Source organism: Myodes glareolus, chromosome 1, assembly GCF_982192425.1.
Source record: "Myodes glareolus chromosome 1, mMyoGla1.1, whole genome shotgun sequence".
Taxonomy (NCBI): Eukaryota; Metazoa; Chordata; class Mammalia; order Rodentia; family Cricetidae; genus Myodes; species Myodes glareolus.
This window is the reverse complement of record NC_142026.1, coordinates 22,500,607-22,525,325: the sequence shown is the minus strand read 5'-3', so window position 1 is coordinate 22,525,325 and position 24,719 is coordinate 22,500,607. Positions and strand designations below refer to the sequence as shown.

Sequence of the window (24,719 nt, the reverse complement as noted above, 5' to 3'; positions counted from 1 at the left end):
TGGTTTCTTTTTGTGTGGTGGAGTTTGAACCCAGGGCCACAGATATGCTAAATAAGCGCTCTTATCAGTGAGCTTTTATATCCCCTTCCGTGTATTCCTTTTTTAAAATTATTTTATTTTATATTTATGTGTATTAGTGTTTTGCCTGCATGTGTATCTGTGCACCACATGTGTTCTTGGTGCCTGAGGAGGTGGGAATTGAACCCAGGTCTTTCACCAGTACTCGTAACCACTAAGTCTTGAACTCCCTGTATTCCTTTTTTTAATAATGATTCCTTCAGTACGTATATATTTTTTGAAACATTTTTAGTCATTGGTTTTAGCTTTAATCATTCACCTTCGGTCAGGTATTTGATTGACTCTTGGAAGTTCCTATTTTCTCTGTACAGAATGTAGCTTGGACTCTTGCATAATCTATTTATGATTCTAGAATTACTGAACTGAATAGAGTTTAAGTATATTACATAATGAGTATCCAGAAAAGTAGAATACTAAAACTTAGTTGAATGCTTTTCATGTGTTGGGTAGTCTAAACTTAATTCCTGAAGCCCTATACCAGTGGTTTTCAACCTGTGGTGGTTGTGACCTCTTTAGGGATCAAACAACCCTTTCACTGGGGTTTGCCTAAGACCATCTGCATATCAGATATTTACATTAAGATTTATAACAGGCTGGGTGGTGGTAGTGCTTGCCTTTAATTCCCAGCACTCGGGAGACAGAGGCAGGTGGATCTCTGGGTTTGAGGCCAACCTGCAGCAAAACCTTGTCTTGAAAAACCAAAACCCAAACCAAAAACAAAACAAAATGCAAAAAAAAAAAAAGAAAACAAAACGAAAAAAGGTTTATAACAGTTCATAATAGTAGTGAAATCACAGTTGGAAGTAGTATAGAAAATAATTTTATGATTGGGGTCACCACAACACGAGGAACTGTTTTAAGGAGTCATAGCATTAGGAAGGTTGAGAGCCATTGTTCTATGCTATCTTAATTTTTTCTGTTTTACCTGCGAGAACTTGAGAATTCAGTGTGCTTGAGGTTAGTCTGTAAATATGAGAACCAGGTTATAACTGGTTCTGTTTGATGTGACTAGGAAGCATACACTTCAAGATTGTTTGACTTCTTTGAATCTTGGCCAGATACATCCTTTTTTATTTAATAGGTTAAAAAAAACAACTACCTGTGCCTTTGTGTGTGTGTGTGTGTGTGTGTGTGTGTGTGTGTCTTGGTTTTCACTATTATTAGTAAGGGTAAAACTATGGGTAAACCCCGAGGAACTTTTAGTTTTGAAGCATTTGATATATGTGTTAGTCATATGGCTAAAGAGTAAAGAGGCTGCCAGGGAGGTGGTAGCGCACATCTTTATTCCCAGCACTCGGGAGGCAGAGGCAGGGAGATCTCTGTGAGTTCAAGACGGGCCTGGTCTACAAGAGCTAATGCCAGGACAGGCTCCAAAACGACAGAGAAACCTGTCTCGAAAGAGGCTGAGAGAATAGCAGTTACGAGTGTGGACTCTACAATGCTGTGGTTTGAACAACAGGTCCACTTCTTTATAGCTGTGCTGTCTTCTAAATTAGCCTTAGTTTTCTCTATAAAATGCGAATACTGAAAGGACGTGCCTTACCATCTTCTTGTGTGATAAAGTAAAGCTTAGAATTTAACTAGCACACAGTTAACTATAATTATGTCACTATTGAGTCATGATTTTGCCATAATCTGAATATTAAAATTGTAATGTTTTTGTAGGTAGATTGAAATTCTGCATACTTATTTAGTGATGTGTCCTCCCTCCATATTTTATACAAGCTCTAGCTTAGCATTTCTGAAAGTCTGCAGAACCAATTTGTGAACCACCCAATCCAAGAATGCAATCTAAAGGATATACTGTTGGTCCCTCGGGTTCTGCACAGAATGTTACTGGTTCTTGGAGAGAGAATTACCAACAGTTCTCAACCTGTGGGTCTTGACCCCTTTGAAGGTCAAGCAACCTTTTACAGGGTTTTGTCTAAGGCTATCTGCATATCAGATTTACATTATGATTTATAACAGTAGCAAAATTACAGCTATGAATTAGCAGTGAAAATAATTTTCTGGTTGGGGGTCATCACAACATGAGCAGCTGTATTAAAGGGTGCAGCCTTAGCCTTAGTAAGGTTGAGAACCACAGGTTTAAAACACTACCATTTTTTGTTTTAAGTGTTATTTTCTTTCTCCTCTCTTTTTTGATATTGCTCCCCAATTAGATTATGGCTTTGCCCAGTGCTTATACTAGACAGTTTTTTGAACCACAAAATGTGCATGGGTTGATGATTGATAAATGAGAAACTGGTGCTTTAAGCCAAACAATTGTAATTGATTAATTTAGTGCAAATGGTGGTTTGAAATGTTTGCGTGTGTAAGTGAAGTCATAGATCATTAACGATCCTGTATCATTTTTTTAGAAGGGTAATCTCCTTAGTGTTTAGAACAGAAATTACTTGAAAGTAAGTGGTATGATAGATTAGCAAGGTTTCTAGATTCAGCAATAGAAGTCCTAGTCTCTGGTACAGGTGGTTTGTGTGTGTGTGTGTGTGTGTGTGTGTGTGTGTGTGTTTGGTTTTTGGGGGGGTTGGTTTTTTGAGACAGGGTTTCTCTGCAGCTTTGAAGTCTGTTCTTCAACAAGCTTTTGTAGAGCAGACTGGCCACGAACTCACAGAGATCCACCTGCCTCAGCCTCCCGAGTCCTGTGATTAAAGGTGAGCGCCAGCATCACCTGACTAGGTACAGTATTTTCTATATCCTAGCTGAACTCCACACTACACCAGAGTACCTCTGTCAGGACACACTTGCGTGTCCTCTCCATCTCAGCCCACTTCATTGTACAGTCTGAGCCACTGCTTTAACTGAAGATGAACTAACCTCTGAGCTGTCCTCAGGATTTTCTTGGAGATTAGAAGAGGATGTTAGATCCCCTGGAACTAGAATTATAGGTGTTTGTGACCTACCTGGCATGGGTGCTGGGACGCAAATTCTAGTCCTGATTATTGAACAGCAAGTACTATAAACTGTTGGGCCTTTTCTCTATCCTTCATACCAAGTTCATACACAAAACTTTTAGAATAGTACTGGAGGATAAATAAACATTATAAACAGATGTAAGTGGTTGTTATTTTATTATTTTGTTTGGTTGGTTGCTTCTCTCATTGTATTCATGACCTCAAGGAGACCAAACTATGGCATTGTCATTATCTCCTCTGCTACCAGTTGTCTCCATTATTCCTTCTTCTGCAGAACAAAGACAAAAGGATTAGCAAAACCCATCTTGGATGATACCACCTATTTGCCTTCATTGTTCATGTTTTCTAGGCTGTGATGAACAGAAGAAAAGTGAAAGACGGTGGTCACTAATTTAGACAGCCACTCAGTGACTTGAAACATTTTGTGTGTGTACCTAGCTAATACGTCCTCTTTCACCTTTCCTGCTCAGCTGTTATTTCTTTTTATGTTATATACTTTGGTATTTTGCCTGTATGTATGAGAGTGTTGAATCCCCTGGAACTGGGATTACAGACAATTGTGAGCTGACATGTCAGTGCTGGGAATTGAACCTGGGTCCTCTTTCTGAAAGAGCAGCCAGTCTTCTTAACTGCTGAGCTGTAGCATGATTAATAAAAACTCAGAGACAGACCTTGGGATTCAGCCTGAAGGTCAGAAAAGCAAAACAGCCAACTGCTGGCTATTACCTCTATCTCAATCTGAAATGGCGAGCCTGCCTCCAGGAATCTCAGAGTGAGACTGTGACTGAAAGCTGTGTCCTCCCATCTTATATTCCTCTCTAGTGCTAGGATTAAAGATGTGTACCACCACCATCTGATTTCTATGACAAACTAGTGTGGCTACTGATTAAAAGTGTGTGTCACCACTGCCTGGTTTGTCAGACTGATTACTGTGGCTGCTTTTACTCTCTGAACTTCAGGCAAGCTTTATTTATTAAAATACAAATGAAATATTACTACACTGAGCCATCTCTCCAGTTTCAAAATTTTAATCACTTTACTTAAAACTGCTTATTAAGAATTCTTGCCAGGTGGTGGTGGCACATGACTTTGATCTCAACACTTAGGAGAGAGGCAGGCCTGGTGTACAGAATGAGTTCCAGAACACCCAGGGCTGTTTATATAAAGAAATCTTGTCTCGAACAAAAAACAAGAAAAAAAGGGAAAAGAATTCTCAGCCGGGTGTGTGGAGTGTGTGACGTGGTGGCACAAACCTTTAATCCCAGCACACAGGAGGCAGATGTTGGCAGATCTCTGTGATTTCAGACCAGCCAGGTCTACAAAGTAAATTCCAGAACACCTAAGACTGTTACACAGAGAAACCCTGCCCCGAACCTCCCCCTAGAATTCTCTTACCCCTCTTCAAAAAAATCTAACAACTATTCTTCCCCACCTCATACACACTAGGAAAACCTGTGTCAGGAGATGAAAGTTCTTCAGCAATCTTTATATTTAGTATTGTTGAACGTGTATCATTACTCAACTCTTTGCCTTTGGTCTGAGTAGAAAGAAACTCTTCCTTGTCTTCATTACCAATTTCATTTGTTTTTATAGCCAAAGTCCTGATAGAATGGTCTATATCTCTTTATTTAGCAGTTTGATTTTCGTTTAGAGGAAATATCAAGTCTTTTTGTATTGATTTTTCCTTAGTCTAGTAATAATAGTACACAACGTAGAGTAGATAGTAATCAGTAAATGAAATAATGCAGTCATTTCTTAACATAAAATGACACACCACAGGACAGCTTTTCACAGATTCTAATTATAAGGAGTAAATGAGAGTATAGAAATACTTTCTAATAGCAGTGTAACTGGGAGATTTTTAAAGAAAGAGTTGCTAATTTTGATGTCAGAATTTTCATTTTAAAATGTTTAGCCTTTCCTTTAGGGTTGTCACAGTCAGACATAGATTGCAGAGGGCTGGAGGATTTATAGTAAAAGGTATCCTCAGAGTTGTCCTTCATGGTCATTTAGAGCTGCTTCTTATTGTCATTAATAGTGGATTCTGTAAAAGAGTGCACTTAAAAAGCTTAGTCATTGCCTTAACATCACTAATCACCAGCCTACCCAACAGGGCCCTGCTTGCCTAACTAGGTAGTAATAGGAAATGGATAACTAGCCCTCTAGTTGTCTGACTAGCCCAAAGCTTTTGTTACTGGAAAGCATTTCTTTTAATGTTTTAAAGCCAACTGAAATTCTGAAGTGATTAAGGAAAAAACTTGTTGATTTGACTTTTATATATTTAAGACTTAGAGTCTAGAGAAAAAAAGAGCTTTTTTTTTTTTTTAATGAGAAGTGCTGAGCAAGAGAACAAAATCGTCAAAGGGGAGTCTGCTTTCTTTGGAAAATGTAAAACTTCTTGGAGATACTCTAAAACAGCAAGGCAACATTATTAAGAGGGATCCTTAATATACTGCTTGCAATTTATTCTCTGAAGTAGCTCTATTGATATATCCTCTCCAAGTAATGAGCATTGTTTTCCTCTTTATGTCCAGGTACTCTCTCTCCATTTCCAACAGAGAGAAGTCATTTCATACGATTAGTAAACTGCTAAGTGTTGAACACCTACTTTATTCTGAATTTTGTTTTAAATATTTTTGGCTGATCTCAAATCCTGAAGACAAGCTTTAGTTGACATTTTTCCTCTTGTTTTAAATCCAGTTGGGAGTTCTGAGAGAACCACAAACAAATGCGATATTATATATACACATAGAAAGGGTAGAGGCAGAATTCATATCCAAGTGTCTGACTCAAAAAGAATGTCGTTTTCCTTTAGACTACCAGGGCTATTCAACCTTTGTATATCACTACATGACATTCTCATTTGTAAAAGTATTGGGTCATATTCATAGCTGTCCTAGTATGCACGCATGCAGCCCATGGGACACAGGTTGATCTTGCATGCTATACTACATATTTAAGTGTTTTCTAGATTCTGGAATAATATGCTTTCTCAAAAGAAATATACTGGAAAAATAATTCCAAGTTGGTTTAAATTATTGACTGATAGCTGGGTAGTGGTGGTGCATGCCTTTAATCCCAGCACCTGCGAGGCAAAGGCATGTGGACCTCTGTAAGTTCCAGTCTAGCCTAACCTACAAAGCAAGTTCCAGGATGGCCAGGGGTACACAGAGAAACCCTATCTTGAAAAATCAAAAAAGAAAAAAAAATGTTAACTGGTGATATGTCTAGAAGTCCTGGGGCTTATCCAGTATGTGCAACACAGTGCAGTTTGTCTTAAGTGTGTACTTAGAAATACTATTACTTGCAGTCAACATGGTTAAATTACTTCAAAAAAATTTAGAGTATACCTAAGTAGTAAACAGTGAAATGAGTTTAAAGCATGGGGATTAGAGAGTTCAGTTAATACTTCTCTTAGTATTTTTCTAAGTAGTTTCTTTGTGAATGAAACATGAAGTATAGTTTTTTGTTGTTTTGTTTTTTTCCCTGCGGCATGGCTGAGAAGTTACATCTTCTCAGATGAATTTTTTTTTTAACCATACCAATCCCAGTTCCTCCTCCCACCTCTCCTCCCATTCCCCCCACCTTCCTCCACCCCACCCCCATCTGCTCCTTAGAGAGGGTAAGACCTCTCCTGGGAAGTCAACTAAGTCTGTCCCATCACCGCAAGACCAACCCCGCCCTCTGCCCTGCCTAGGCATAGGCCCCCCGAATACACCTGACAATGATGTGACTTAGGAAGTATGTGGAGCCACTGGCGGGGGACCATGATCTAACCCTAGTGCATGAACTTACTTTATAGAGCCCACTCTATGGATACCCTGCTCAGCCTAGACATGAAATATAGTTTTTAAATGAATTAAATTGGCCAGATTTAACTATTTTCTCCTAAAGTATTTTGTGGTGTTTGTTTATGAACATGTGCGTGTGTGTATGCATTCTTGTGTAATGCCAAGTTCCAAGTTTGGTGTCTTTAGTCTCTTTTCCACTTTATTTAATTACTTATTTATTTTTGGTTTTTCAAGGCAGGGTTTCTGTGTGTTACAGCTCTGGCCATCCTGATTAGTCGTGTCCCACCGTCGCCTGCTTCTACTTTCTTTTTTGAGATAGGTTGTTTTAGTTAAGGTTTCTATTGCTGTAATGAAACAGCATGGTCCTAGCAATTAGGGGAGGAAAGAGTTTATTTTATTGACTTAGACTTTCTTATCACTGTTCATCATCAAAGGAAGTCAGGATAGGAACTCAAACAGCAGAGCATGAGCTTGGAAGCCATAGAGGGTTTGCTCATTATGGTTTGCTCAGCTTGTTTTCTTACAGAACCCAGAACCACCAGCCCAGGGATAGCACCCATAGTGGGCTGGGCCCTCCCCCAACAATCACTAATTAATGAGATCCTCTACAGACTCGCCTACATACAGCCCAACTTTATGGAGGCATTTTCTCAACTGAGGCTCCCTCCTCTCTGACTCTAGCTTATGTCAAATTGACTTTAAAAAAAAAAAAAAAAAACAGCCAGTACACAGGCACTGAACCTGAAGCTCGCTGATAGAGCTGTGTTGACTGGCTAGAGAACTCCAGAGATACTTTTGTCTCTACCTTCTTAGCACTGGGGTTACAGGTATGTATCACCACACCCAGCCTTTTACATGGGTGGTGGGAATCCAGACTTGGTTCTCATGCATTTTATGGACTGCGCCTTAGTTCCTGATTTTAAAAAGCTTGGGAGAACTGTCTTAGTAACTGTAACAGCAGATCGTACATGCTAGAGGCTGGAAAGTCCATGATCATGATATTCCCAAATTGAGTTTTTTTTAGCGTAGCTACTATTTGGTGTTGTCTTACGGTTGGTAGAAGAAGTTTTATTTAGGAAAAACTTTTATTTATTTAAAAAGCTAGTGATTTCAGCTGAAGGGGAAAATGATAATGCCATTGTTATTAAAACAACTAACTTTAGATTATAGAAGTATAAATTTAAGTCATGCATTCATGTATTTTCTTTTCTAACAAGTACTTTAAGATTCTGTCTTTTCGAAAACTATGAAGACAAGACTGTTGGTGAGATACTGGCCAGCGTTGTGCTTCAGTGGGAGGCAGTCTATTCACCTACCATTTATATTGCATTAGTATTACAAGTAATCTAGAAATGACTTAGTACTGGGAGGATTTATGTACCCAATTTTAGATAAGAGGCTTGAACATTCTCAAATTTTGGTATATCTGAGGTTTCTTGAATCAACTTTCCACAGATGATAGGGACAAATGTACTTACAATGATTGCATCTTGCTATGGTCATGTTGGATTATGAAATGTTTCTCATCTTTAAAAATCATTCAAAAAATAATTGAAGTAGAATTGTTAATAGTAGAAAGATCTGTAAACAAATGGGCTTTGATAGACCAATCTAGAAACTTAATCTTGTTTTTGAAAAGTAAGTTCCAAATTTTCCAGATGTTTGGAATGATACCTGAGCATCCTACTCATGTGTTGAAGATTGAAATCTGAGCAAAATTGAACCTCCTAAAAGTAGCTGTTTTATAAGTGAGGCCAGTTTGGTGTAGATAATCTTATTTAGTGCTTTTGTAAAATTGTCCCAGGCTGCTGTGCTCTGATAGTTTTTTTCCCCTCATGACATAAATTATTGAGGTGATTTTTCTTTTGTTGTTTTGTTATTTTTGACTTGGCAGACGTTTATTCCCAAATGGTCCCTATTTTAAAAAGAAAACATTTAAGCAAGCATAAATGATTTTATACTCAAAGTCACTAGGCAATGCTTTCTTGTTCAGTAAAGGAAAAGGCAAACTTGCGTTTATTAAGCAAATGCTATATTCTGTGTGCTTTCATAAATGTTCTTAATTGCCATTTAGTACACTATCTTTCTTTTCTTCACCACAAACAGGTGAGGAAAGGCAAGTTTGGAAATTTTAATAACTTGTTTACTCAGTGTCTTTACACTGTGCTCTTTGCCTCAAAGCTTGGATGTTTGTTTCTGATGGTTGACATTTAAGAGTTTAGTGCTAGAAAAATGAGGTTAGTGATGGTATTGTGTGCCATTGAATCCTGTCATCAAGTAAGATCCTTTATCATCATTAACTAGTCACTAGTCATCATGTCATGTATGTGTATATGTGTGTGTATATATGCATAAACACAAATTTATAAATAATGGGACGTAGAATAACAAAGGAGGAGAGACCACTGGGGGGAAGTGTTTATAGTCTAAATGGGAGATTCCTTAGTAATTAGTGCTTCTGTCGTAAATGTTAAGAATACTGTGATTCCTCAGAAAAGTATACCAAGGAAACCTTGTTGAGGCTGAAGCTTCAACTAAGCTTAAACATTTTTTCTTGTTTATTTATATATACATTAGCAAAAGACTGAAGACTTCTTGTACTTTGTACATAGTGGATGCAAAAATATGATGTAATTCTACCCAAGGTTTTAATAATTACAGCGCGGGGAGCTGGAGAGATGGCTCAGTGGTTAAGAGTACCAGCTGCTCTTCCAGAGGTCCTGAGTTCACTTCCCAGCAACCACATGGTGGCTCACAACCATCTGTAATGAGATCTGGTGCCCTCTTCTGGCCTGAGGGCATACATGCAGGCCAGAATGAGGGCACCAGAATGAGGGCATACATGAGGGTATACATGCACTGTATACATAATAAATAAATCTTTAACAAAAAAAATAGTTACAGCACCTTCAAGTATACTTGAAGTATAAGTATGTAATAAGTATGTATTAGACATCTTTTCAGACTCAGGCCTTTGGGAGATATGACATTTGAAATAGTATAGATGAGCATTATAGTTTTTTAAAGACAGTAATTTTTATTGCTGTTGCCTAATGAGGGAATTACAAAGTATTTAAGAATAATTATATATCTTTCCTTTAAAAAGAAGCTTTTCTTGTTGAAGGAATTTATTTTTTGTAGCTTGAACTTGGGGAAGGACACGATATATTTATAATTACATAGCAGGCGTTAAATGAAATTTTGCGGTGTGTGTGTATGTGTGTGTGTGTGTGTGTGTGTGTGTGTAAGCATGTACATTGTCCCTCTAAAGCCTTGGTTGCAAAAAACTCCTGAATGGGAAGATCTGAAGAAGAATGTTGACTTTTGGTGTGGCCAGGGAAAAAATCCAGGAGAGTATGGTGCCTGAACTGGGTTCAGGATCATGTAAGAATCAGATTAAGAAAGGGGGAGTAGGGCCGGGGAGATGACTCAGTGGTTAAAGGCTCCTGCTACCAAGCCTCATGACTCAAGTTCAGTCCCTAGGACCCACATGGTAGAAGGAGATATTGATTCCTGCAAGTTCTCTACTGATTACACATACGTTCATCCCTACTCTCCAGACATGCGCACATAAACGAAATAAGTAAAATATAAACAAACCAAACCCACTGGCTAGGAGGTGGACAGAGGGGGGTTATGTGACTGAAAGAAAACACACTAAGAACCCTTAACTGCATCTTGAAGGATGTGTTTGTCCCTTGAAAAGTTATTCCTTCTCCATCTTACCCCAGAGAAGGGTTTTGATAGGAAGGATTGTAAGGTTATGCTTCTGGTTTGTGGAATGAAGTGACTTATAATGCTATGACTAAACAAAAGAAGATTTGGGCATGTGTGTAGTGGTGAATTTACTTGGAATGTACACATGGTTCGATCTGTTTCTGGCATTGGTTGGAAATATGAGTATAGGAGCTTTAGGCTTTTGGGTAAAATTTGAGCTAGCAATATGGGCTCAGGAGCCACAAAAGCCTATCATGTATCTTCTTTGTGATTTTATTAAGTTAAAAATATTAACAGTCATGTGAGACAAAAATAAGCCCAGGTTGAGAATTCTGATTAAAAACTAGGTACTTGCCCTTTAGAAAGAAGTACACACAAGCTATATTTGCAAAATACTGTATACAGTTTGGGAAACTTTGGACTTCTTGCAAACAATTGTAACCTTAATAATGAGTAAAGGTGCATAAGGGGCCCATTATGGAGAGTGACAAGAGCCAAAGAGAGTGATGGGGATGGAAATTATTTATATGGCTGAAGTATTGAGAGACAAACATACAGAGAAACAGTGCTTTGAAGTAAATTTGCTTAACACTGATAGCCATCTTTTCATAGTTATGGCCTTAAGTCTTAGCTCTTACCTGTTTATATGCAGAGTTAGAAAACTGTTTCTGAATTTTGTTTGCAGAACACATGAGACTTCAAGAGATTCTATCTGTAAACACTCTTGTTCTGTGTTTATACTTACACTGTGGGCTTATACTGTGCCCAAGGATGAATCATGCTAAATTTACTGACATTCTTATTTACTCTTTGTGACAGACAGTTTTTGAGATAAGTCATGTTATTAGACCTATTTTTGAAATGAGAAAATCAAGAGTTAAATGATTTGTTTAAAGTCCTGTGGTTTGACAGTGAGAAAGCCATGGTAGAAATCAAACCCTCCCCATCATACCCTATGTTCTTTTCTAGTGTAGCATATTGTGTTTCTCGAGATAATCAGTCTGATACACTCTACGTGTGAAATGTGAAGTGAGTCCAATGGTTTGAATATTGTAGTATTTGGTGTTTTGTGGTACACTATGTAATTTGTGCTTAGTATTGCTTAGTTGATGATACTACTGTAGTAATCACCAGAAGTAACATGTTTGTCTTCTGACCCTAACCATTGCTCTATTTACAAGGCATGACATAGAAAATTCTACTTACAATATTGAAAAACATATATAATTTATTATTTTAACCATAAATATAAATTATAAATAACAAATAGAAACATATAAATTAATTATAATAAAATATTTATTATTTGAAATATAATAAATATATTGTATTATAAACTATACATATATTTCATTTTGGGGTTGTATTTCCAGACAGGGTTTCTCTGTTGTAGCTTTAGAGCCTGTCCTGAAACTTGCCCTGTAAGCAAAGCTGGCCTTCAACTCACAGAGATCTTCCTGCCTCTGGCTCCTGAGTGCTATGATTCAAGGCGTGAGCCACTACCGCCTAGCCAAATAAATTTTTAAAATAGTTTATTATAATAGCGTGAGAGATTTTAGGTAATATTAGAAGCTTCTTTGGTAAGCTGTGCTGCGTAGATCTGTTCTTGTGCTTTGTCTAGCTTATATTAGATAATAAGGAGCCTGAGGAGATCCTTTGACAGATATTTTGTGATAGAAGTATTTCTGGAGTTAATAAGTTTATTTTTTCCCTTTCGCTGAAATTTTTCTTTATATTCTGCTTTGTATATTTGTTTTTTAATGCCATGAGATAGTTTTGGTTTACTACAGTGTTGATAGGTATCAATAGACTAAAAGCTAATTACAAGTGAGTGAAATATTTGAGGCTGTTATTTTCTGTGTTGATTTGCATGTACCATTTTATTTTATTTTATTTTATTTTATTTTTGGATGTGAAAAGTTATATATAACCACACCTTTACATTTTCCAGACATGCCATTTTATCTGTCAGGATATCTGATAAAAAAAATTAGCAGTTTAGGCATAGAAGTAGATTCTATTAAAGTATGTAGTAGACCTCGGATGTGAGGAGGATTTGGTGGATGGATGGAAGTATTATATTAGCATTTTACATTTTGAAGCTTATCCCAAATTGTTAGACTGAGCTTGAGTCATCTGTTTAAGGATCCTTTTGATTCAGTTGAGCTATCATTTTACAGTTAGGTTAAGTGAAATAATAAGTTTCTAGGCTTCTTTTTTCACACTTTTATGTATAAATAATGGCTTGAAAAAAATTCAACTAACTCAGTAATTCTAACCCAGTTAGGGCAGTTGACTGACAAGTATTTCCCAAATGGTAAATACTGAGCTGAGTAGACCTAAGTAATACAAAGTAATACAAAAGAGGTTCCTTGGTCAGGGGTTAGCAGAAGGATTACTTAGTCAGCAAGTACAAATACCTGTTATGTACCAAGTTTATTTAGGGGCTATTAAAATTATTCTGCCTTCATGGAGCTAACATGAAAAAAAAAGGAGTAGATGGGAGGGGGTCAGTAATGAATGGAGGCTGCTATTGTAAATAGGATGGGCACTTAACTGTTCGTTGTTAGCTATCAGGTTTGAGACATTCAGATATGTCTGAGGGAAAAACGTTTCAGACAGAGAGGGTAAGAAACACAAAAGCTAAAACAAAAGTTTATGTATTCCAAAGAACAGTTGGGAAGTAGGTGTGCACAGAGCAGAGTGAACAAGGGAGAAAAGATGAAGTTGAGAGATGAATGAGATCAAATAAGGCTTTGTGGGAGAACCTTACAAGCTTTTGACTTTAACTCTAGGGGAAATGAAAAATCATTTGAGGGCTGTGAACAGATAAGTGACATGCTTTGATTTATGTTTTCAGGAGATTACTTTCTGGAGGCAGGCCAAGAATTATGAAGAACTATATGACTATGATTATATTAATGGAAATATTGTGAAGGGGTTGTGCTCTCTGCGTTTTGAAGATAGAGAACAAGATTTGTATTTTGGTTTGGAATTGAAGTGAGGGAATAGCCAAAGATGATGATTTTGCCCTTAGCACCTGGAAGAAAGAAGTTGATATTTGTTCAGTTGGAAAAGGCTGCAGGGCAAGTGGAATGTGGGGGGAAGGATTAGGACTTGTCTTTGAATCTTGAGGAGTTTGAGATGCTCAGTAGGAACATTGGGCAGCTGAAACCATTAATGTGCAAGAGAGATGGCCAGGTAGGATATAGGAAATCCTATATCCTGTTCTAGAGTGACTTAAAATAAGTGAGATCTCTAGAACATGAGTCTTGGATTGGAGATGGTAGTAAGAACCAGAAGCAAACAAGTAAAAACCGGTGAAATGGGAAGAAAAGTAAGTGGCTATAGTGCTTGGAAGGTAAGTGAAATTTTGTTTTTAACAGTAGAGTTGGTGAACTCTTTCAAAATACTGCTGGATAAGTCTCGTAAAATGAGATCTGAACTTTGATCTTTAAATTTATGAATGTAGAAGTCACTGGTGACTTTTTGCCAGTTCTAGTGAAATGTTATATTGTTGTAAATTAAAGAAATAATGGGTAAATGGGACTCGGAGATACTGAATATAAAGGACCATTCCAATCCCTTGCTATTTATTTCACTAAAAATGGAAAGAAGTTAAGAAAGGGTTATGAGAATTTATTTTTAAGGTAGAAAACTGATAATTTTGGATGTAAATAGGAATGATTTAGTAGAGAGGGAAAATCAATAATAGTGAGAAAGGTGTTTATCAAAAAAAGAGGTACTTTAGGAGGTGACCGGCATAAAAACTTCATTCTGGATACATTTTGCTTAGACTTCCTGTTAAAATGCAGGTTGTTTCAATAGACCTGGATTGGGGTCTGATATCCTGCATTTGTGGTGTTTACTTCTGGTTTCTGCACTGTACTTTTAAGAATTAACGGATTTATTGGCATAGAACCGAAAATGTTGGTGGATATGGTCAATTTGTATAGTGCCTCCCAGTTATTTCTGTTTTCAATGTAACAGGAAGCATTTGAGTGAGGATATGGTGGAAAAATCATCAAGAAAAGTATAATCAGTAGACTAGAAATTGGATTTATAGGGTTGTAGGAAAATTACACTTCAAGTTAGTTGATATGAATTCAAACAGGTCAAATATAAATAATTTGTTACTGGTTTTAACTACATGGGTTCATGTGAAAAAATGGTTTGGCTGTTGGAATTTTTTATTTTCATTTTTCTATTGATATTTATTGAGCTCTATATTTTTCTCTGATCCCCTCTTTGTGTCTCCCTTCAACCCTCCCCCAAGGTCCCCATGCTCCCAATTTACTCAGGAGATCTTGTCTTTTTATACTTTCTATTTCTCATGTAGATTAGATCTATGTAAATCTCTCTTAGTGTCCTCATTGTAAGTTCTCTGGGATTGTGGTTTGTAGGATGGCTTTCTTTGCTTTGTGTTTAAAAACCACCTATGAGTGAGTACATGTGATAATTGTCTGTGTCTGGGTTACCTCACTCAAAATAATGTTTTCTAGCTCCATCCATTTTCCTGCAAAATTCAAGATGTCGGGTTTTTTTTTTTTTCCTGCTGTGTGGTACTCCATTGTGTAAATGTACCACATTTTCCTTATCCATTCTTTGGTCGAGGGGCATTTAGGTTGTTTCCATGTTCTGTCTATGACAAACAAAGCTGCTATGAACATAGTTGAGCACATGTCCTTGTGGCACGATTGAGCATTCTTTGGATATATACCCAAAAGTGGTATTATTGGGTCTTAAGGAAGGCTGTTTCCTAATTTTCTGAGAAATCGCCACACTGACATCTAAAGGGGTTGTACCAGCTTGCATTCCCATCAGCAATGCAGAAGTATTCCCTTTTCCCCACAACCTCTCCAGCATGAGTTGTCATCAGTGTCTTTGATCTTGGACATTCTTACAGATGTAAGATGGAATCTCAGAGTTGTTTTGATTTGCATTTCTCTGATGACTAAGTATGTTGAACATTTTCTTAAGGGGCTGATGGAATTTAACATGACAAATATCAGTGAGCAAAAAAGGGTTAAGTGACATGTGGATATAGAAATCATGATTTTAAAATAGAGTGTTCTGCTATACTTAGGAATAGAGGAGGAGATTATAAAGGAGTGAATAAGAATGTTTCTATTAGCTCAAGCAATTTCAGCTGTATCTCTTATTTTGCTAAAATAAAATAGTTGTTAATATCTATAAATCATATAGGTAGTCATAGTCAAAATATTTAAGTACGAACAAATTTAGAAATATTCTCAACCTTTTTTTTTTCTTCTCTCTTTTCAATATTGCAGATGACCATGGATGAAAAATATGTAAACAGCATTTGGGACCTTCTGAAAAATGCTATTCAAGAAATCCAGCGTAAGAATAACAGTGGTCTTAGTTTTGAGGAGCTCTATAGAAATGCATATACAATGGTTTTGCATAAACATGGAGAAAAACTCTACACTGGACTAAGAGAAGTTGTTACTGAACATCTCATAAATAAGGTACCCAATTTAAAGGACTGTTGATAAACTATAGAGAATACTTACACCATCTTTTATTTTGACCAGAACATTCTGTTCAAGGCTACAGGAAGCCTATATTTAACATGCCACTATTGTAAAACCTTACTGAAAACCTATAATGGCTAAATCACAATTTATGATAGGAGAGGAAGAAGAGAGGAAGTTTGTGGTCTGTTATGAATATATAATCATAATTATTGAAAAAACATGAATGAATTGCAAATGCTTATTAAATGTTAATTACAGATATCTCAACTAGCCTTTTCAGCTTTCGCTTCTGTGTATTTGAAAATAAGAAAACTATATACTTAAAAATAGTCTCTAAGACATTTACTAATTGAAGTAGACTACTCATTTTAGCAAAGTTTTATGGTAAATGTGAAATCTTTAAAGATAAATTAGTGGTTAACATAAAATGTTTTCATTGAACAGAGTGCAACAAAACTAATTTCATTTATGAGATATCCTTACTACAGTGTCTTGCTTTAAGATTTTCAAATACAATGTGACATATCACAGATTTTTATATGATATATTTAAATGTTTTTGGGGGGAAGCCAGAAATGTTTTGTGAGTAGTAAAGTGAACTCATATTTCTAACCTATATGTTTTGCCACATTTTTTGCAAGTCGTTCTATTACTACTTTTAATTTATTGTAATTGTTACTGAACAATTAGAGAATAAGGTTTACATTTTGTTACTCTAAATTATTTGATAACATTTCTCCTGTGAATAAGGAAGTTCTCTTACATAACCAAAGAGGAATGAAGAAAATTGACAGTTTAACATTAGTGTAGTCCCATGCTAACATCCATATTCAGATTTTACTGGTTGTCCTATGTAGCAGCGATGTCATCTATAGTAATCTTTTTCTGATCCATGATCTGAGCCAGGATCACATACTGAATTCCTCAGACTTTCGTCTGCCTGCCCTTTGGCAATTTTGAAGGTTATAGGTCAGTTGATTTATAGATTGTCCCTCAGTTTTTGGTTTGTCTGATTGTTTCCTCATGACTAGTTTCAGGTTGTGCATTTTTGGCAGGAATAATACATAAGTGATGTTGTGTCCTCAGTGCATCACATCAGGAGGCACATGCTGTCAGTTTATCCCATTATTGGTGATGTTAACTTTGATCACTTGGTGTCCGCCAGATTTCTTCATTGTAAAGGTACCATTTTTTCCCTTTGTAATTCCTAAGTAATCTGTTCAGTGATATTTTGAAACTATATGAATGTCCTATTCTTATAGAAACTTCTGTGTGGTGGTTTCAGTATTCATTGATGGTTCTTTTATGAGTCATCGTTTTAGGGTTGCAAAAAAAGCTTTCCCTTCCTATCAGTCTTCTAGAATTTCTTTCTCTGGAAGGTGGGGTGGAGAGATTACATGAGCTAGGTAGTTTAGTATTTCAGGTCATTGAAAGGATTATATTCATCATGCAGCCAGATTTTGTAAATACCTGTGCTTTCTTTTCAATGAAAAACTGCAGTAGATGCACAGATAGTGTATACTGTCTCTTTTCTGGGTTGTTTTTATTTTGAATGAGAGATGGTGCACTTTTAGTAATAGAATGAAGCCCCATACATTAAGTAGCAAATGAGTTGTATAGGTGATAATAGCTTAGAGACTACCTGAAGGAAAAGTTAACCTGAGCTATAATATTTCATGAGAAAGGAGGATATTAAATTGGTTTTTAAAAAAAGATTGAGGGATATATCCAAACACTGTGGGAGACACTCCAGTGTAGCAAATAGTGTATGGTATTAAAAAAAAGAACAACTGGTTACCCTTACAGCAAAAGGGAAATTAATGGAGGAGCATAATAATTATGGGATTATTGAATTATTATATAGCAGAGCATAGAAAAAATTAAGAAAGTTTGATTGCCTCACGAAAGAATTTAAGTTAAATAGTGGAAGGGTTTAAAAGGTACAAGTGGGTGACAGTATAACAATATTTGGAGATTACTAATATGAGAAAGAGATGAAATGTAGAATTGGGCAGATGTTTATTACAGTTGAAAAATCTGAGTAAAAGGGTAGACTAGAAAAGAGTGATGTCAGTGATGATAGGCAGACAAAATTAGTTTTCTCAAATTGTGGTGCATCTAACCGGAGTTCTGTGATGCAGTCTAGAAAGTGACTAGCAGCAGATAAAGGAGGGGGTAAGTTTTATTAGGTTATATTGACAGTTTTTATTGTTGGAAAATATCTTAAGTCATTTTACATGTGAAACATAATTTCCTCAAATAAAAGTACATGTTTGTAGATACACTTGAAAATTTAGAACTAGTCCTGGAGATGGGTATGTGTATGTATTGAGGAATAAGCATTGGGTTTCAGAGAATGAAGTGACAAGAGTCAAGGGATGATGTTGAGGAGGAAACTCATAGTTGACAGAAATAAGGAAGATTAATTCAAGAGTTAGACATCAAAAGGAAGAGGAAAGATGAGTGTTTTGCTTAAAGGTACTGAAGGGTGAAGGATTGGAATACTTGAGTTCTTAGATGTGGGATCAAGAATGATGGAGAAATAAAGTTTTGTTCACATTTGTCAGGGAGTAATGACAGTAATAATCATAACTTTTGTTTTCCCCCATTTACTATATGTTAGGCCCAGCCCTAGTGGGCAGGGCTAAATGAGAAAAGATACTTGACATGGTCCTTGTAAAGACTATACTAAAGAGTTGACAATGGGTTTTATTTAGTAGAAGTTGGTTAAAAAGTGTAATTTGTAGCATTACTGTTATTTTAAGCTTTACTATTATTTGCAGACTCAGAAAAGCTGCAATCATGTGTTGATGAAAATCGGTTCATGCAAAAAGTAAGAGACGTGAGAGTGTGAGGTCACTGTTTAAGTGAATAATTTTTGGACTCTGAACCATGATTAAGTACATAATGAAGCCATTAGAATATTCCTGCCATGAGAAATGTTAAGACATTTTCAGCTTAATGAGGTCCCATAACTTGTCTCAGCTTGGACTGCCATCACAGATACCATGGCCCAGATGGCTTAAACAACAACTTTTTGCAGCTCTGGATATCATATAGTCCAAGACTAAGATATCTGTAGATTTGTTTCCTGGAGAGGACTGTTTGCCTGGTTTGCACATAACTTCTTCCTTGATGTATCTTCACTTGGCAGACAGACTATGAATCATGTTCATGAGGGCTCTACCCTCAGTATGTTTTTAAGGGCATGCATTCATGTTTGTTATTCTAAATTGTAAATTTAAAACTTTAAAGCATATATACTTTTCTGATTTTCTTTTTATACGTCATCTTTCATGTCTCCAGAATCTGAAATGTTACAGGTTCCTCCCATTCCCCCATTCTTAACCAGCTGTTTCTAATGAGGAAGTCCACTGACTGCACATCTGTTGTTCTTTATGTTAAATGAATTAGGTTTTTGAGCTTCTGCTAGCTAGTGTCTTTGCTTTCTTTTCATTTTTGTTATTCTATTCATACTCATTTTTATTCTTAGATAAAAAATAATAGCTGCAAATAGTGTTACTATACACATGAGCCACTACCAAGAGAGAACTGTTAATTGATAGAGAGGTCAGTAGCTCAAAATGTTTGTCTCTGAGTTTAGGAAGTATGAGCTAGTTCAGTGAATATATTTTTCAACAATGCTAAATATGGTATAGTATACCGTTATATTCTGCATAGAAATCAGTATTACCTATTATTTCATTGCATTTCATTTTTTTGTTGCCTATAGTTACCTGAGCTATCTGCATAACGTATCAGTAAGATAGATAAACTTTTAGTATCGTTGTATAAGTAACTAAGGCCTATTTTTTTCAGATTGAAGAATGTAAAGAAAATTAAATCTTTATATGGAGTCAGTATTGTTTTTTGATGTAGTTTTTAGTACCTTGATTTGGAGATGAAAATAGTGAGCCTTTAACATTTGTTAAAATTCATTATATACAACAAGATGTTGTAGGGAAGGTCCATGATGAAAGTAGCTGATTATTAATTTAAGAAACAAGTTTTCAAAATCAAAGAAAGTCCAAATAATTCAGGTGCTATCTCTCATCTAGTGCTGATAGTGTATTGTCTCTAGAATATTTTCTGCTAGGAAACTGAGACCCAAAATATTATGAAATGTTTTAGAACATAGCAGAACATATGTGCCTTCCCATAAGAAAAATACTGTCTTAGTAAGCGTGAAAACTTTCGTTTCTCACAGGTTTGTTCTCGTCCGTCTTTTCTAAAGAAGATAATTTTGAAAACGTGGTTGAAAAAGTATTGATGCTTTCTGTAGTTCAGTTTTATACACCAGTTTGTGAGTGCCTCAGAAGTTTCCTTAGTGTTTGACATGACAGAATTCAACAAACCAAGTATTTATTTGCCAGGCTCTGAGTTGGGTGTAAGGAATATATTGGTAAAGAGAACATGTCTGATCTCCACTCATGGAGTAAGCATACTTAGTTAAAAAAAAATACAATAAAAGCATGATAGAGGAAGAATGAGAGTATTTGTATGAGTTAAATTAGGCTTATTCGAGGAAGTGGTGATGTTTAAATTGGGACTTAAAGAGTGAGCATGCCCTCAAAAGAAGAGAGGATTCTGAGCAAAGAAAATGCTAAATGTCTTGTTTTTCTGAGTCAGTCTCTGTCATATTCCTTAGCAAACTATAAAGCACAAAGCAGTAGATACCCATAAGTAGCAAATGCTTCTGGCGAGATTCCAGTGAGAGTTCATTCTAATAGGCAGCAAGACATCCTTTATCAATTCCTAAAGTAAAGATACTGACAATCTGCTGTGAATAGAGAAGTCTAAGAGTTCGTAGTTACTGGGAACAGGACAAGATGGAGTTGGAGAGAAGAGTCAGAAGCCACCATGCCAGGCCTTGAAGCTGTGGCAGAATAGCTTGGTTCATAATTATATGTATGTTAGAGCCAATTGTGGTTTAAGCAAATGGTGAAATGCTGTTGTATAAGTTATTATCATACTTGTGCTGTTTGAAGAATTAAGAGGGCTTAAGAGTTGAAATGAAGAGGACTAGAACAAAGTAATCCAGAAGTTGATGATTTATACCAATGATGGTAATAATATACAGTAAGAGTTACAGAACACAGTTGTCAGATACACAGTATCTCACGTGTAGAGGGATTATTACTTGCTGATGGTTGGTGTGTAAGGAATATAGAAATGTTGAAAGTCAGCTTTGCTTTGTGTTTAAAAATAGTGATCATTAGTTTCTCCGGTTGTAGATAGGGCAAGGATGAAGCCAGTTTCCTTTGATGCTTCCTATTTGGAATGTTAAATGTAACTGACAAGTCTCTAGGGTTATTCTGCAATAAGAAAATTATCGTTCTGTCTTTTGAGCATCTGTTGAATAAGTACTTAGATATAGTTGCATTGGGAAGCGGGCTAGCTTTGCCTGAAATAACTACATGGAAACTGTATTCTTTTAAACACTGCCTGGCCCATTATCTCCAGCCTCTTATTGGCTAACTCTCACATCTTGATTAACCCATTTCTATTAATGTGTATATCACCATGAGGTGGTGGCTTATCGGGAAGATTCTAACCTACATCCCGGAGCTTCATGTGTCTGCCTCATTGCCTTCTTCCCAGCATTCTGTTCTGTCTACTCTACCCATCTAATTTCTGACCTATTAGGCCAAGCAGTTTCTTTATTAATTAACCAATGAAAGCAACACATAGAAAGAAGACCCACCTACATCATATAATTTATTTGGAACAGAGTTTGACTGTATAATCCTGGCTGACTTGAGAACTCGCTGTGTAGAACAAATTGCCCTTAAACCCACAGATATCCACCTGCCTCTGGCTCCACTTCTTCCTCTTCCTTGCCTCCTTTAATCCCTTGCAGATTAAAGGTTCTGCATCAACATGCGTGGCTGATTCTTTGTTTGACATAGAGTTGACCTATATAACTCAGGTTGGCCTCAGACTGGCTAGCTAAGCCTTCCATATTAGGGCAGTAGACATGAGCCACCACATTTGGCACATTTAGGTTATTAAGGCTTGGAAAAACAATTTGTGAAGCTTACTACTCATATCTAAACCATGTGTTTAGAATAAAATTTTTCCAGTAAGTCCAAGATGAAACTAGTTTGATGCGACTTTATTATTGTCTGTTTTTAATATTCTACATGTTTCTTAGGTTTGATTTTTTTTATTGGTACTAATACTTTCATTAATACCCCAGAGTATTAATTAAATGATGTAATATTTTATGAATGAACTTATGGAAGCTTTGAGTTGGGTATAGCTGAAGAAAAAGGTGTTAACTCTTAAAATATAGGAGATTTTTACTGCTATATAGAGCACATACTCTAGTGGGGTTTCAAAGTCTTTGTCCAAGCATCTTGTTCTTTGAATAATACTATTTTACTTTGATTGAAAGGGAAGAAGGGAGACTAAGAGGAGATTCATCCTGCTCATTTTTCATCATTCAGAGAACTGCTCATTGAGGACGTTATGTGTTCCAAGCCCTGGTTTAGGCAGTTGTGTCTGTCAAGCAAAGCTCACTGCCTTTGTGTGCATTAGAGGTTCTAGATTCACATACTTGAGTTGGTGGATCATAAATCTGAACTTCATAATGCTGTAGCTTACAGATAGGAAAATTGGTACCATGAAGAGGGCATAGTTTAAAATTTTAGGTGGCTTTCTTTTTTGAATTGCTTTGTAAATGCAAAGTCTTACTTGTAGGACAAATAGCTTATTTCCATTTTTTTAAATTTGTTATTCTGTTTGGTAGAGTATTATATTTATGTAAACTAATTTCTTTTTTTTAGGAGAGGAGAAGTACTGAATTAAATATTATCTATAGATGATTTAGGATATTTTTATGTAAGAGTACTAGTAGAAGCTTTTAAGCTTTGAACTATTTGTTGATCAGTTTGTTGAGAAGACCTAACTTTCTTTTAAATGTGCATTCATTCTTTATTTAAATTATTTAATACTTACAAGTATCCCAAGTTATTAATCAATTATGTCAAAAAATTGTTATTTCTTCTACAGAATTCCTTAAATATTTATAGAAAGAGCACCTGCAAGCAAAGGACTTTTTTTTACTGTTTTTCTTAGCATTTTCAACCACCTAATTTTTATAATGAGAGGGGTGCTGACAACAGTAACATTATTGTGTATTTTTTTTCAGTGTTTCTTTTTTTTTTATTAATTTATAAAAGTTTCCACTTCCACCCCTCCTCCCAATACCCTCCCACTCCCTCTCCTCCTCCCTCTCCAGCCCTAAGAGCAGTCAGGGTTTCCTGCCCTGTGGGAAGTTCAAGTTCCTCCCCCCTCCCTCCAGGTCTAGGAAGGTGAGCATCCAAACAGACTGGCTCCCAAAAATCCAGTACATGCAGAGGAAACAAGTCCCAGTGCCATTATCAATGGCTTCTCAGAAAGACCCCGTGCCAGCCACATTCAGAGAATCCGGTTTGATCACATGCTCATTCAGTCCCAGTCCAGCTGGCCGAGAAGACCTAACTTTTATATTAAAATGCTTTGAGTCTTCCTCGTTTTTAGGCAAATGTAAAGCAATGTGGATAAAAATTTTAATTGGAAGCAACTCTTAAGAGGACTACTGGTAGGAACAATGTGGGAAAGATTTCCACTAGCTGATCTGTAGATTCATTATCTCATTTTCATTAGTTTTAGTTCAGATTCTAAGTTTGCAGTAGGAAAATACTCCATGTGAAAGAAATCAGGTAGGCATTTTTGCTCAATGCATAGGCAGCTGGAGTAGGAAAGGCCTTCAGAGACATCTGTAGCGATGAGGATGTGGATTGGACTCTGAAAAGTACTGTAAGAACATCGGATCTTAAGTATTCCTGGAAGGAGCCATTTATTAAATTTTTAAAAGAGGTTGACTTTAAATGCTTAGTGTCAACCCTACTTCAGTGCTTTTTCATTGACATTTACCTTAAATTCTTAATACTTTTCTCTAACTTAAAGTTTTTGGGAGAAATTAAGACTCTATTTTGTTTGATACTGAAGTTGCTTAAGGCGATAATAGGAGTCAGAGAGAAAAAAATAAGGCTGCCTGCTAGGGAGTAAAATCTCTTAATAATTGCATAGTGATAGTAACCTGAACACAAAAAGGAAACCTTAAAGTGGTGATTGGAGCTAGGGTAGGGAAAGGGATTATTAGAGAAGTGAGTATAGACTAACTGTAAGATGTGAGACACATAGAAGTTGAATAGCTATTGCTTTGAAGGATTTGGAAAAGAGCTGTCAGAGAGCCAGGTTTAGAAGATACTTAGCATTTTCTCTGTAGTACCCATCAGCTGTTGCATAACTTCAGTAAACTGCAAGCACAGCCTTTCTCTGTTACAGTGTGTGGTGGTGGTCTTTCAATAAGAGGCATGTGAATGAGTGACTTTTTGAATGAATGAATGAATGAACAATAGTTAGATATGTTAAAAAAACGTTTTGTTCATCTCTGACTCTTGCTCTGTATATGTAGTTTGCATTCAGTGGTCTGTTGAAAGGAATCGGCAAAGTGGAAACTATCATGTTTTTATAGCCACAAATTCCTTATGTGATTGGGCTTACATCTCTTTCTACTCAGATTATTACTAAATAACCGTTTAAGTGCATCATATGATTTGGAGACATTTCCTCCCTCAGCTTTTTAGTTATTTTTTGTTCTGAGATTTGAATGTTTCTTCTAGGAACCAGATTATTACCTGACAATTACAGTGTTCATAGTTTAGTTGAGT

At 36.3% G+C, this 24,719-nt stretch overlaps 1 protein-coding gene across 3 annotated transcripts in view; it reads left to right on the top strand.

Annotated features, from left to right (window-relative positions):
* The window catches only part of Cul3 (cullin 3), a 77,645-nt gene that overhangs the window by 5,788 nt on the left and 47,138 nt on the right, over positions 1–24,719 (top strand). Inside the window, exons 2-3 of one of the 3 annotated variants that reach the window (XM_087904759.1) lie at positions 15,793–15,990; positions 17,086–17,181. In XM_087904759.1, coding sequence (XP_087760885.1) covers positions 15,793–15,990; positions 17,086–17,181 — 294 coding nt within the window. The remainder of the gene's footprint in view (positions 1–15,792; positions 15,991–17,085; positions 17,182–24,719) is intronic. The other 2 variants (XM_087904762.1, XM_087904764.1) reach the window with 2 other exon arrangements.